Raw genomic sequence first — 13,992 nt, 5'->3', positions numbered from 1 at the left:
TGACACAAAACTAAAGTCATTTCAAATGGCAACTTTCTGGCTTTAAGAAACACTATAAGAAATCAGGAAAAAAAAATTGTGGCAGTCAGTAACGGTTACTTTTTTAGATCACGCAGAGGGAAAAAAATATGGAATCACTCAATTCTGAGGAAAAAAATATGGAATCATGAAAAACAAAGGAACGCTCCAACACATCACTAGTATTTTGTTGCACCACCTCTGGCTTTTATAACAGCTTGCAGTCTCTGAGGCATGGACTTAATGAGTGACAAACAGTACTCTTCATCAATCTGGCTCCAACTTTCTCTGATTGCTGTTGCCAGATCAGCTTTGCAGGTTGGAGCCTTGTCATGGACCATTTTCTTCAACTTCCACCAAAGATTTTCAATTGGATTAAGATCCGGACTATTTGCAGGCCATGACATTGACCCTATGTGTCTTTTTGCAAGGAATGTTTTCACAGTTTTTGCTCTATGGCAAGATGCATTATCATCTTGAAAAATGATTTCATCATCCCCAAACATCCTTTCAATTGATGGGATAAGTAAAGTGTCCAAAATACCATGTAAACTTGTGCATTTATTGATGATGTAATGACAGCCATCTCCCCAGTGCCTTTACCTGACATGCAGCCCCATATCATCAATGACTGTGGAAATTTACATGTTCTCTTCAGGCAGTCATCTTTATAAATCTCATTGGAACGGCACCAAACAAAGGTTCCAGCATCATCACCTTGCCCAGTGCAGATTCGAGATTCATCACTGAATATGACTTTCATCCAGTCATCCACAGTCCACGATTGCTTTTCCTTAGCCCATTGTAACCTTGTTTTTTTTCTGTTTAGGTTTTAATGATGGCTTCTGTTTAGCTTTTCTGTATGTAAATCCCATTTTCTTTAGGCAGTTTCTTACAGTTCGGTCACAGACGTTGACTCCAGTTTTCTCCCATTCATTCTTCATTTGTTTTGTTGTGCATTTTTGATTTTTGAGACATATTGCTTTAGGTTTTCTGTCTTGACGCTTTGATGTCTTCCTTGGTCTACCAGTATGTTTGCCTTTAACAACCTTCCCATGTTGTTTGTATTTGGTCCAGAGTTTAGACACAGCTGACTGTGAACAACCAACATCTTTTGCAACATTGCATGATGATTTACCCTCTTTTAAGAGTTTGATAATCCTCTCCTTTGTTTCAATTGACATCTCTCTTGTTGGAGCCATGATTCATGTCAGTCCACCTCTCCAAGGTGTGATCACTCCTTTTTAGATGCAGACTAACGAGCAGATTTGATTTGATGCAGGTGTTAGTTTTGGGGATGAAAATTTACAGGGTGATTCCATAATTTATTCCTCAGAATTGAGTGGGTCCATATTTTTTTTCCCTCTGCTTGGTCTAAAAAAGTAACTGTTACTGACTGCCACAGTTTTTTTTTCTTGATTTCTTATAGTGTTTCTTAAAGCCAGAAAGTTGCCATTTGAAATCAATCAATCAATCAATTTTTTTATATAGCATCAAATCACAACAAACAGTTGCCCCAAGGCGCTTTATATTGTAAGGTAAGGCCATACAATAATTATGTAAAACCCCAACGGTCAAAACGACCCCCTGTGAGCAAGCACTTGGCTACAGTGGGAAGGAAAAACTCCCTTTTAACAGGAAGAAACCTCAAGCAGAACCAGGCTCAGGGAGGGGCAGTCTTCTGCTGGGACTGGTTGGGGCTGAGGGAGAGAACCAGGAAAAAGACATGCTGTGGAGGGGAGCAGAGATCGATCACTAATGATTAAATGACTTTAGTTTTGTGTCATGTCTGTGATCTGCTTTTTTCCTACAAAATTAAACATCTGAATGAACATCCTCTGAGGCCGGTGATTCCATAATTTTTGCCAGGGGTTGTAGATGCACAGTATTTTTATATAATTGACTAAATCTGCCTAAACATTTTGGACAGTGCTGCATTTTTTGGTCACAGTGTTGCGATGACATGCCTAGATACAGTGATTACGACCTTTCACATGTTAGCAGGACATTAGACCATTCCTGTGTTTTTGTTAACATTGTGTATATGGTGCGCAGGCTTTTCTTTTGAATGAAGACCTTGGAGACTCCCTGGACAGTGTAGAAGCACTGCTGAAGAAACATGAGGACTTCGAGAAGTCACTTAGTGCTCAAGAAGAGAAGATCACTGTAAGTTTTTCTACTGGGCAATTCTACGGTAACGGAATTACAATCTGAGCTAATCTGTCATGGTTAGATGCCATATGTCCAGATTTTGCTGCTGTTGTAATTCCATTACTATAGAATTGCCCTACTGGTAAGCTTGTATTCCACCATCAACTGTGCAAGGGAGAAGCTTATTCATACTGCATGGGGGATTTACATTTCACTATCAGTCAGAGCCAACCATCTAAAACAATAAAAAAAAATCTTAATCTCTCTGTTTTCTCTAGGCCTTGGATGAGTTTGCAACCAAACTAATTCAGAACAACCACTATGCCAAAGAAGACGTGGCTACGCGCAGAGATGCTGTAAGTACCACTGTTGGCCTTCAGAAATGTCCTAAAATTTACGAGCCACCTCAAATACTAATGTGTAAAACCATATGGCTAAGGCAGTAGCGTGATTTTAGAATTAGTGTTAACTCACAAAAAGTATGGTGTCTTGTTCTTCTGTAGCTTCTCAGCCGCCGCAATGCCCTACATGAGCGCGCTCAGTCTCGCCGTGCTGCGTTGGAGGACTCTTTCCACCTGCAGCAATTCTTCAGGGACTCTGATGAGCTCAAAAGTTGGATAAACGAGAAGATGAAGACTGCCACAGATGAGGCCTACAAGGTAAATCCTGATCATGCGACTGATCTGAGCAGACCTTCTGTTCTCAGCAGAGTAAAGAAGATCTGCTCGGGTCAGTCGCACCGGGCCAGAGCTTCTTTTGTCTCCTACCCTCTGGCAAAAGATTCAGAAACCACAGGTGCTGGATAAATCACCTCAAAGACAGTTTTTACCTGTGAGCAGTCAGTCTCTTGAATGCACAAGTGTGACCTGCCCCACAGGTTCCAAATCCAAAAAAACAATCCAACCAAGTGCAACATTTATACCTACCACTGTCATGTCTTTCGCTGACATGTTTGCGTACATATTTACATATTTTTACATATTTCTTATTTTATTTTATTTATTCTATTGTAAAAGTGTCTTATTTTGTAGTAGAAGGGAGATGCTTTTTCTAATTCCCAGTTGTACAATGACAAAGAGCTATTCTGTTCTAAATTACCAAAGCTCTGGACTGAGATCGGTCCTCCATATGGAATATTTCTATTTCCCAATGCTCTTTGCCATTATTTCATTCTCTGTACCTCTGTTCTCTTTGCACCAGGATCCCTCCAACCTGCAGGGCAAAGTGCAGAAACACCAGGCCTTTGAAGCTGAACTGTCAGCCAACCAGAGCCGCATCGATGCCCTGCAGAAATCTGGCCAGGAACTGGTAGATGGAAAACATTACGCCTCTGATGAGGTTGCTTGCCGCATGGAGGAGGTCAGCTCCCAGTGGAAGAAACTGCTGGAGGCCACTGAGCTTAAAGGTACTGCATAGAATGGAGCTTGAGTTGGTTTTTAATAGTTTAAGATCCTGTAGCTCCTGGTGATAATTCGAAATGAAGGCCAGTGCTATGTGAAACGAAAAGATTTCCGAGGTGCAAGATGGTAATTTATTAAAGTGACAGTAATGTCTGTTTGGGATAAAGGTTAGGTTGGAATGTGGAGATTGAGATTGTTTTATTTATTTTTTTTAATGAAAATGTAATTGCTCTGTCTTAGGCATCAAGCTCCGTGAGGCCAATCAACAGCAGCAGTTCAACAGGAATGTTGAGGACATTGAGCTGTGGCTCTATGAGGTTGAAGGCCACCTGGCTTCAGATGACTATGGAAAAGATCTGACCAGCGTCCAGAACCTGCAGAAGAAACATGCACTGCTGGAGGCTGATGTGGCTGCTCATCAGGTAGCAGAACCGTGACACTCATCCCAAGGATGTGCACATTTTCCATCCATTTCTTCTCTCACTGTTAAAACATGTTGTGTTCAGTGAGATTTTTTGCTACCTAGAAACTAGTTGTATTAATTCTTCTGTGGCTGTTTCAGGATCGTATTGATGGCATAACAATCCAGGCTCGCCAGTTTCAGGAAGCTGGACATTTTGATGCGGACAACATTCGCAAGAAGCAGGAGGCTTTAGTAGTTCGTTATGAGTCTTTGCGTGACCCAATGGCTGCACGCAAGCAGAAACTGTCTGATTCTCTGCGGCTTCAGCAGCTTTTCAGAGATGTAGAAGATGAGGAGACTTGGATCCGTGAGAAAGAGCCCATCGCTGCTTCTACTAACAGAGGTAGAACCTCACTTAGAATTGAGGCTGTACATTTACACTGTGGCTAAAATCTTTGTTGCTCAGTTTTCCCAAAACATGTTATCAAACTATATGTGTGTGAAGTTAGAATATTGACACTATTTCCGTATACTTTTTTAAAATAATAGTTACAAGATACATTTATTTTAGTTTTATTAACCAGGTCACATTTTCAGTGGATGAGATGTTTATATACACCAAGAGATGACTGCCTGTTTAACCACCATAGAAGATTCCAGAAATGGATGGAATTGCTTCTAAAAACCTTCTGAATGACTATGTGGTATACTTAGGATTTAATTGTGGGACCTTTGACTCTGTAATATCCAAGGGTCTACATTCAGTATGCAACTATTATCTTCTTGCCTATAAGAACACAGGGGAAAAAAAAGTAATCCAAAGGATGTCCACAAAAATATTGGTTCTCCACAAATCATTTTCCTCTTTAGCCGTCATCTCAAAGAATTTTGTTACCATGAGAAACTGTACCATTTACATACAAAGTTATAAGAAGCTTGGGACCAGACAGAGTTTTATATCATTGAGGAAGGATGTTCAAATGGACATTCAGGAATTAACAAATGTTTGTTCTAAAGGTCCAACAGAACCTCACTGAATAGAAACTGGAATAAATCTCTTGTATTATTTTAAATTAATATATAGAGAAATTAAGTTGGCATACAGCCTTAATACATGTGCTCTTTGATAATATGAAATACAACCCCTGGCAAAAATTATGGAATCACCGGCCTCGGAGGATGTTCATTCAGTTGTTTAATTTTGTAGAAAAAAAGCAGATCACAGACATGACACAAAACTAAAGTCATTTCAAATGGCAACTTTCTGGCTTTAAGAAACACTATAAGAAATCAGGAAAAAAAATTGTGGCAGTCAGTAAGGGTTACTTTTTTAGACCAAGCAGAGGGAAAAAATATGGAATCACTCAATTCTGAGGAAAAAATTATGGAATCACCCTGTAAATTTTCATCCCCAAAACTAACACCTGCATCAAATCAGATCTGCTCCTTAGTCTGCATCTAAAAAGGAGTGATCACACCTTGGAGAGCTGTTGCACCAAGTGGACTGACATGAATCATGGCTCCAACACGAGAGATGTCAATTGAAACAAAGGAGAGGATTATCAAACTCTTAAAAGAGGGTAAATCATCACGCAATGTTGCAAAAGATGTTGGTTGTTCACAGTCAGCTGTGTCTAAACTCTGGACCAAATACAAACGGCATGGGAAGGTTGTTAAACGCAAACATACTGGTAGACCAAGGAAGACATCAAAGCGTCAAGACAGAAAACCTAAAGCAATATGTCTCAAAAATCGAAAATGCACAACAAAACAAATGAGGAACGAATGGGAGGAAACTGGAGTCAACGTCTGTGACCGAACTGTAAGAAACCGCCTAAAGGAAATGGGATTTACATACAGAAAAGCTAAACGAAAGCCATCATTAACACCTAAACAGAAAAAACAAGGTTACAATGGGCTAAGGAAAAGCAATCGTGGACTGTGGATGACTGGATGAAAGTCATATTCAGTGATGAATCTCGAATCTGCATTGGGCAAGGTGATGATGCTGGAACTTTTGTTTGGTGCCGTTCCAATGAGATTTATAAAGATGACTGCCTGAAGAGAACATGTAAATTTCCACAGTCATTGATGATATGGGGCTGCATGTCAGGTAAAGGCACTGGGGAGATGGCTGTCATTACATCATCAATAAATGCACAAGTTTACGTTGATATTTTGGACACTTATCCCATCAATTGAAAGGATGTTTGGGGATGATGAAATCATTTTTCAAGATGATAATGCATCTTGCCATAGAGCAAAAACTGTGAAAACATTCCTTGCAAAAAGACACATAGGGTCAATGTCATGGCCTGCAAATAGTCCGGATCTTAATCCAATTGAAAATCTTTGGTGGAAGTTGAAGAAAATGGTCCATGACAAGGCTCCAACCTGCAAAGCTAATCTGGCAACAGCAATCAGAGAAAGTTGGAGCCAGATTGATGAAGAGTACTGTTTGTCACTCATTAAGTCCATGCCTCAGAGACTGCAAGCTGTTATAAAAGCCAGAGGTGGCGCAACAAAATACTAGTGATGTGTTGGAGCGTTCTTTTGTTTTTCATGATTCCATAATTTTTTCCTCGGAATTGAGTGATTCCATATTTTTTTCCCTCTGCTTGATCTAAAAAAGTAACCGTTACTGACTGCCACAATTATTTTTCCTGATTTCTTATAGTGTTTCTTAAAGCCAGAAAGTTGCCATTTGAAATGACTTTAGTTTTGTGTCATGTTTGTGATCTGCTTTTTTTTCTACAAAATTAAACAACTGAATGAACATCCTCCGAGGCCAGTGATTCCATAATTTTTGCCAGGGGTTGTTTATAGATTAAGAAGAAATTAAGTTTTAAAGTTTTGAACCCATGTTTGTAAACGTCTACCTGTAATCGGCTCAAGATGTTATAAAATGCAAGTGCATACAAGTATTGGTCTCGGCAAACAAATTGCAGGTTTTTGTTGGAACTTTTGTTGCACTTATTGATTTCTGTGGGTGTGTGGGAGAAGTTTATTAGTGAAAAGATGCGTTGGGAATGTTAGTAAACTTCTGCCCTCTTTGACCATTATGACACAAGTGTGAGATCACTACTCTCGGTTAAATGGTCTCCCTGAAGTACTAACAGTGGAGGCATACTATACTTCAGTTGATATGGGCAAAATGTTTGTGATTAAGTGCTACAAATGTTAAATTTCTGTTTTTGTCAGGCAAAGATCTGATTGGTGTCCAGAACCTGCTTAAGAAGCACCAGGCACTGCAGGCTGAGATCACAGGTCACGAGCCTCGCATTAAAGCTGTCACTCAGAAAGGAGAGTCAATGGTAGAAGAAGGTATTATTTTTAGTTTGTTATATGTTATGATTAGAGCATTGAAGGGACATTTAGGAATGTTAAAGGTGGTTTCAATGACACCAAGTGGTACAGATTCATAAATTAAGGTTTTCATATTGCAGCCTATCAAATAGCCTGTGGGAGGATCACCTACGTTTAAATCAGCCATACATATGCACACTGCTCCTGACATTTTCCTGTGTACTGGAGCCAATGAAGATTGTACAGATAGCAAAACGGTTTCAACTAACAACAACAAACTAGCAAATTCAGCTATAACACACACACATACACACATTCCAGCAAACTGAGGAACAATTAATAGTTTTATCTGCAGAAGTCTTTCAGGAAAAATGGCAAACAGGGTTGCCAGGTCTTTGTAACAAAGTCATCCAAATAGCCACACAAAAACTAACCCAGTACCAGAATTAATTTGTTAAGTGCTCATGGGCAGCGGTATGATTTGCAATGCTTCAAAAGTAACCTACTTCTGTGAAAATTGCAGAGCTGGCAACACAGCTCTCTATACCACAATAATGCAGCTACAAATTTTATTTTACTGAATTTTTTTTATTATTTGGAGACATTTTTTGGCCTTGATGGTCTCTTGCTTGCCTATCATAGTAACTTATGCAATAAGTGACAAGATTTTTTTCTGCAGGTGTAGTAACTTGTGTAATAAGTGACAAGCTTGTTCTGTAGGCAGCAGATGAGAAGTGTTTTACTCTCTTGACAAAGATTCATGTCGTAATGTTTTGTTGAAATTCCCAATTGTTCTTGAATGAACTGAACACTGTACTAGTCAAGTAGTAATAATAATATTAGTTGTACAATAAGGGTTCTCGTCAGTGACGTGATAGCTGAGGTTCATGCTCCAGCACAGTTGGCAATCATGCTGAATGCATACTGCTCCTCTCTTTCAAAGTGTATGCTCTTGGAATGTGGAGATTAATTGATACGGATCGGTATCTAGATACAAATATGCGCCATGCGAGTGTATTGATTCATTCAGTGTGCATCGGTTCAATTGATGGGTGAAATCGTGATCGCATCGCTCACTGCATGCTTGCATCAATTTTTTTATTATTATTATTCTCCCCCGAGGCACATTGAATGCACCATCCCTGCTTTGCGTTTTGTTTTGAACATGGACGGAAGCCTGAAAGCACATTTCTACCACATCAAAATGAAAGTCCGCGAGTAGTTAGAAATTTTTGACGCACCTAAAACGTTTAAATCACGCGTTTGGAGATACTTTGGCTGTTTTAAAAAAAGGTGGAAAACTTCACAAGACGCAGGTCGTTTGTAAAGAATGCCGTGCTGCTTCAACCTGATATTCCTCAGATTGTAAACCTCCAGCAGAACTCTGGTAAGAAAAGTATCTCAGATTACTTTTGCCAAGGCAGTACTCTGTCAATGAGTGACACACTTTAAGTCTCTCATTGAGAGTGATGTTGTCTTACTGTTTACTGTTTAAGTTCTGACAGTATGATGAAGCAGGTTCCAAATATGAAGGAACCAATTCCTGTCCCATAATGTTGAATCTGGTAAATTTGCTGCTTATCAGGAGTAAAACAAATCCTCTGCCTGTAGTAGAATCAGAAGCAGAAGAAGAAGAATACTATAGTACCATACTAAATTATACCATACTGGTATACGAGGTCTGTTAGAAAAGTATCGGACGTTTTTATTTTTTTCAAAAAACTGATGGATTTGAGTCACGTGTGCTTGCGTGAGCCAACCTTGAACCTTCGTGCGCATGCGTGAACTGTTTCACGCCTGTTGATTGCATCATTTTCTGGTAAGCAGCCTTTGTGTGAGGTGTGTGTCGTGGGCTCGGCGTTTTTTCATTCCAAGGAAAAAGACGGAATGACTGGAGCAGCGCCGCATCAAATTTTGCCAGAAACTGGGCGACAGCCAGGTAAAACCATTCGGATTATTCAGACGGCTTTCGGTGACGATGCTATGAGCATCATACAGATTAAGGAGCGGTACAACCGGTTTGAAGATGTCTGCACAACGGTGGAGAGCGAGCCGCGCTCCGGTCGGCCATCAACATGCTGAGATGACCAGATCATTTCCAAAGTGAACGCTGTGGTGATGCGGGACCGTCGTGTGACTATCCGAAAATTGCGGAAGAGGTGGACATCAGCACTTTTTCGGTACATTCCACTGTGACAGAAGATTTTGCCATGAAAAGAGTGGCGGCGAAATTCTTTCCTGAAGCTTCTGACGGCGGAGCAGAAGCGCCTCCGTGTTGAAGTCTCACAGGACATGCTGTGACATGCCCACCTCTTCCACAATTTCTCGGATAGTCACACGACTGAAAAGTCACCGAAAGCCGTCTGAATCATCCGAATGGTTTCCACCTGGCTGTCGCCCAGTTTCTGGCTAAATTTGATGCGGCGCTGCTCCAGTCATTCCGTCTTTTTCCTTGGAATGGAAAAACGCCGAGCGCACGACACACGTCCCACACAAAGGCTGCTTACCAGAAGATGATGCAATCGACAGGCGTGGAAACGTTCACGCATGCGCACGAAGGTTCAAGGTTTGCTCATGCAACCACACGTGATTCAAATCCATCAGGTTTTTGAAAAAATAAAAAAGGTCCGATACTTTTCTAACAGACCTCGTAAATTCTTTGAGTCATGTTGAATCACATTGTATTGCACCAAATCGCATCGTATCACATTGTGAGGAATTGAATGACCATCAAATACATATCAAATTGGGAACACGGGTGAATCGTATTGTCAGTATCGTCATGTATCACTATTTGTATCATATTACTCGTAGTGTATCGAGGTGCGTATCAAATCGTTGTCAGTGATGAGATTCCCATGCCTAGTGTGGTTGCATGGACACAGTAGCCAGTAAAGTTATTTATGAATGGCAGTCAGAGCAATTTACTTGCCTCCAACTTTTGTTGAATTAGCTCAAATTATCCTCTCTATTATTTCTGTTAGGTCCAATGACTGCAAAATAGGCTAGGTGAGTTTGCCATGTTAACAACAGATTGGCGATAGCAGGCAAGATAAAATGACCAAACTTGAGCAGATGAAAACACATTCACAGTAGCGTTTCTGCAAGTTTTCCATTTATGTTACTTACCTGTCCAATAAGATTAAAAACAAACAAACAAACAAAAAAAAAAACTCAAAATCAGTGTCTCCAAAAATAAATAAATAAATACGTAAATAACCAAAGGTCCCCATTTATCAAAGGTTGATATTTTTCGCCCAATGGGGATCTGATTTCCCATTTGTCTGGATGTGCTTCTGCAAAAAAAAAAAAAAAATCCCCCTTTAGTTTTAATGTGAGTGTGTTATTTTTGGAGTTGCTAGTCTGTTGGTGTTAGCCAAATCCATTTTGTGATCTATACAAACTTAGATGGCTCTGTTACATAGAAATCCAATCATGAGCATGCTTACATACAGCCTATGTAAGGAAAGGTGCTCCTCTGACCCAGTGTCCGTTTGAAGAATGTATCAGATGGGCTGCAATGTGAAACCTTGCCACTAGATGTCATTAAAGATAACTTCAACATTATTAAGTGTCCTTTCAAGAGAGCACAATATTGGCCAAATGTTTAATAAATATTTACATGTGGTTTCCCAGGACACTTTGCTGCTGATGATGTGAAAGCCAAACTGGCTGAGCTACATCAGCGTTGGGACTCCTTAAAGGGCAAGGCCTCCCAGCGGAGACAGGACTTGGAGGACTCCCTCCAGGCACAGCAGTACTTTGCCGATGCTAATGAGGCAGAGTCTTGGATGAGGGAGAAGGAGCCCATTGTGGGGAGCACAGACTATGGCAAGGATGAGGACTCTGCTGAGGTACAAAATGAGGGATATAACAAAGATGCTCACTGTGGGTGGGTCTGCCACCAGTGCATAACTGGCTAATCAGTACACAGGATCAGAGCACCTTTTGATCTGTTGCTGATGCTTGTTGTCTCATCAGATTTCATCATAAAGGCTTTGGAGCATTTATGATAGTTGCTCAGCTCTAAGTGCTGTGCAGAAGAATTTTACGGGGATTAAAGTTCTCCATCACTACGATAGATTTCCATCAATTGGACTGCCAGAAGGCTGCGTTCGGGCTGAGGCAAAACCATCAGTGGACTGAAGATATAAAATTTACCACATTCAAAGTCTGTTCTGAGTGTCTCAGTGAGCAAGGTTGGGTAGGATTACTTTGAAATGTAATCCAAAAGTAATCAGATTACAACTAATCCAAATGTATGTACATGCATACATGTAATCCACATGTATTCTTTCAAAGTAATCCTACCCAGCCTTGTCAGTGAGTGTCCTCTCTGCGGTTAAAACACAGCTGCAGAACTTGCGACATGTTAACAACAAACACTAACACCCAAAAATTCGAGTATTTTACATCATGCCATCCTCAGAAAGAGCTTTTAGGCGCATTTTGGGGAAAATGTCTACTTTATACTGTCTTTACTTTCATGTAGTTCTGTCATGTCTGCACTGTATCTGCTTTGTGACACATGCACGCGGTGAATTGTTTCTACAGGCTTTGTTGAAGAAGCACGAGGCTCTGATGTCTGACCTGAGTGCATATGGCAGCAGTATCCAGGCCCTGAAGGAACAGGCCCAGGCCTGCAGGGTAAACCCAAAATTACTGCATGACAAGCCTCCGTATGCTAGACTGTTTAGGAATCCCAGGAGGTTAGATAGTATAACTTCTATGGTTAAACATGGTTCATTGAGTGACGCATACTGTTTGAAATAAACAGCAACAAGTTGCACCAACTGATGATGAGACTGGCAAGGAGCTGGTCCTTGCCTTGTACGACTACCAGGAGAAGAGCCCCCGTGAAGTTACCATGAAGAAGGGTGACGTCCTCACCCTGCTCAACAGCACAAACAAGGTACAGTGTTTAAAAAAAAAAAAAGACTCAGTATCACACTGATTGCATCATGAGATTTGTTTCTGGCATTTACACAACTCACTGAATACACCCTGAGCCACTTAGATGCAGTCTAAGAAAGTTCAAGGTTTGAGAAACTTCATTGTAACACTGTTCCAGAAACTTTGGGCCATCTATTTGTGAAGGCGAATGCTGAAATCAACTGCAGTCTTGAGAGCTGTGACAGATTCAGATACCTGGTTGTGTTGAATGAAATGTGAGATGATTGAAACTTTCACCTATAAGTTAACAGGAAGCAACACCTGTGACCACAACACAAACCAGTGTCACAGCAACTTTGTGTCACTTAATTTTTTCAAAGTGCTAACTTCATAATGGTGATTAGTGATGAGTTAAACAGCTATTCTGGATTGTCCTAATCACCCACCGAATAAAGAGTTTGAGCTTTTGCCCTCAGGTCGTCGTTTAAGGGCTGTTATGAGGAGGACTAAAAGATTTCAGGTCTCGTTTATCCCCAGTGCAATTTTATTACTTAATGGCAATTAGCCCTTAGGTGCTTTTGTTTTTCTTGCACTACTATTGCTTATTTGCACATCCACACATTGCACTTTTTGTAATACTTTGTAGTTTTATTTTTTGTTTGTTTGTTTTTGTTTTTTGAAAGTTTTGGCATGAACTCTGGACTGAACATTTGATAGTGATTTTGTGTATGGTGTTTTTTTTATTGTATTGTTTTTACTATGTCTGATTTTAGACTTTTAATTGGGTCTTATTCTCACTGTTAATATTATCAGTGTGTACCTTGTCTTTTGTGTGCTCCTGCTGCAACACTAATTTCCATTCACAGGACAATAAAGAAATTCTGATTCTGATTAATAACATCAATGTTTTCTTGTGTGCTTCAGGACTGGTGGAAGGTGGAGGTGAACGACCGCCAGGGATTTGTTCCTGCTGCTTACGTGAAGAAACTGGATCCCACTCAGTCCTCCTCCAGGGAAAACCTGCTGGATGAGCACGGAAGCATTGCCATGCGCCAAGAGCAGATCGAGAATCAGTAAGAAAGCCACAGTTGAGCTTCTGTAAATTTGAATCCGTGTAGTTTACCAACTTCCCTATTCTGATACATTTATTAGCTGCTGCACTTGATTCTCATTTCTTTTCTTTCCTATAACTTTCTATTTTGCTGCCATCAAGCCATAATTTCTGGTTTTCTCTTAACATTAATGACCTTGCCCCTCTCCTCTTTCTGTCTCCTCTGCTGTCTTCTTGCTGTATTTAATCACTTTTATCTTGCGCGGCGTTTGCCTTGCGAAATCTGCAGGCTTGTCACCAAGGAGGCCTGCAGCGTTTCTGTGCGCATGAAGCAGGTGGAAGAGCTGTGAGTAGGAACCAGCATCCTTCTGCGTGTTCTTGTGATTGTGATAACATCATCAGCAGCCCCTCCTCTCCCCAAAAAACCCGCTTATGTAGTTTGACTTTGTCTGCATCACCCTCTTCTTCTATCCCACAGTGGATTAGAAGTTCATGTGACCACATCTTTGACCCTTTCATCCCAGGCCATTTAATTGTGTAGTTTTTTTTTTTACTGTCTGCAAAAGTATGTGTATATTTCTAGTCTGAAAATACATCCATGAACCACATACTTTTTTGTTTTTGCAAACATTGAATTTTGAGTCATGTTTATATGTAATCGTATGGTTACAGTAGTTAGTCGGCAGTAAATTTCAGTTTGGATGTCCTGATCTTGATCCAGATATCAGACCTGTTACTTACATTTAGCTTTTTGCATTGCAGTCTGTCAA

At 40.4% G+C, this 13,992-nt stretch overlaps 1 protein-coding gene across 6 annotated transcripts in view; it reads left to right on the top strand.

Moving 5' to 3' along the window:
- sptan1 (spectrin alpha, non-erythrocytic 1) overlaps positions 1-13,992 on the top strand; it is a 118,444-nt gene that overhangs the window by 24,322 nt on the left and 80,130 nt on the right. For 4 of the 6 annotated variants that reach the window (XM_034191683.1, XM_034191682.1, XM_034191680.1 and 1 more), the window contains 12 exons: positions 2,074-2,184; positions 2,448-2,525; positions 2,673-2,828; positions 3,370-3,574; positions 3,810-3,991; positions 4,132-4,375; positions 7,174-7,296; positions 10,915-11,132; positions 11,833-11,925; positions 12,056-12,190; positions 13,096-13,244; positions 13,512-13,568. In XM_034191683.1, the coding sequence (XP_034047574.1) occupies positions 2,074-2,184; positions 2,448-2,525; positions 2,673-2,828; positions 3,370-3,574; positions 3,810-3,991; positions 4,132-4,375; positions 7,174-7,296; positions 10,915-11,132; positions 11,833-11,925; positions 12,056-12,190; positions 13,096-13,244; positions 13,512-13,568 (1,751 nt within the window). The remainder of the gene's footprint in view (positions 1-2,073; positions 2,185-2,447; positions 2,526-2,672; positions 2,829-3,369; positions 3,575-3,809; positions 3,992-4,131; positions 4,376-7,173; positions 7,297-10,914; positions 11,133-11,832; positions 11,926-12,055; positions 12,191-13,095; positions 13,245-13,511; positions 13,569-13,992) is intronic. The other 2 variants (XM_034191685.1, XM_034191684.1) reach the window with 1 other exon arrangement.

This window comes from Thalassophryne amazonica, chromosome 17, assembly GCF_902500255.1.
Source record: "Thalassophryne amazonica chromosome 17, fThaAma1.1, whole genome shotgun sequence".
Classification (NCBI taxonomy): domain Eukaryota; kingdom Metazoa; phylum Chordata; class Actinopteri; order Batrachoidiformes; family Batrachoididae; genus Thalassophryne; species Thalassophryne amazonica.
The sequence above is the reverse complement of the archived record's forward strand: the minus strand, read 5'-3'. Positions and strand labels throughout refer to the sequence as shown.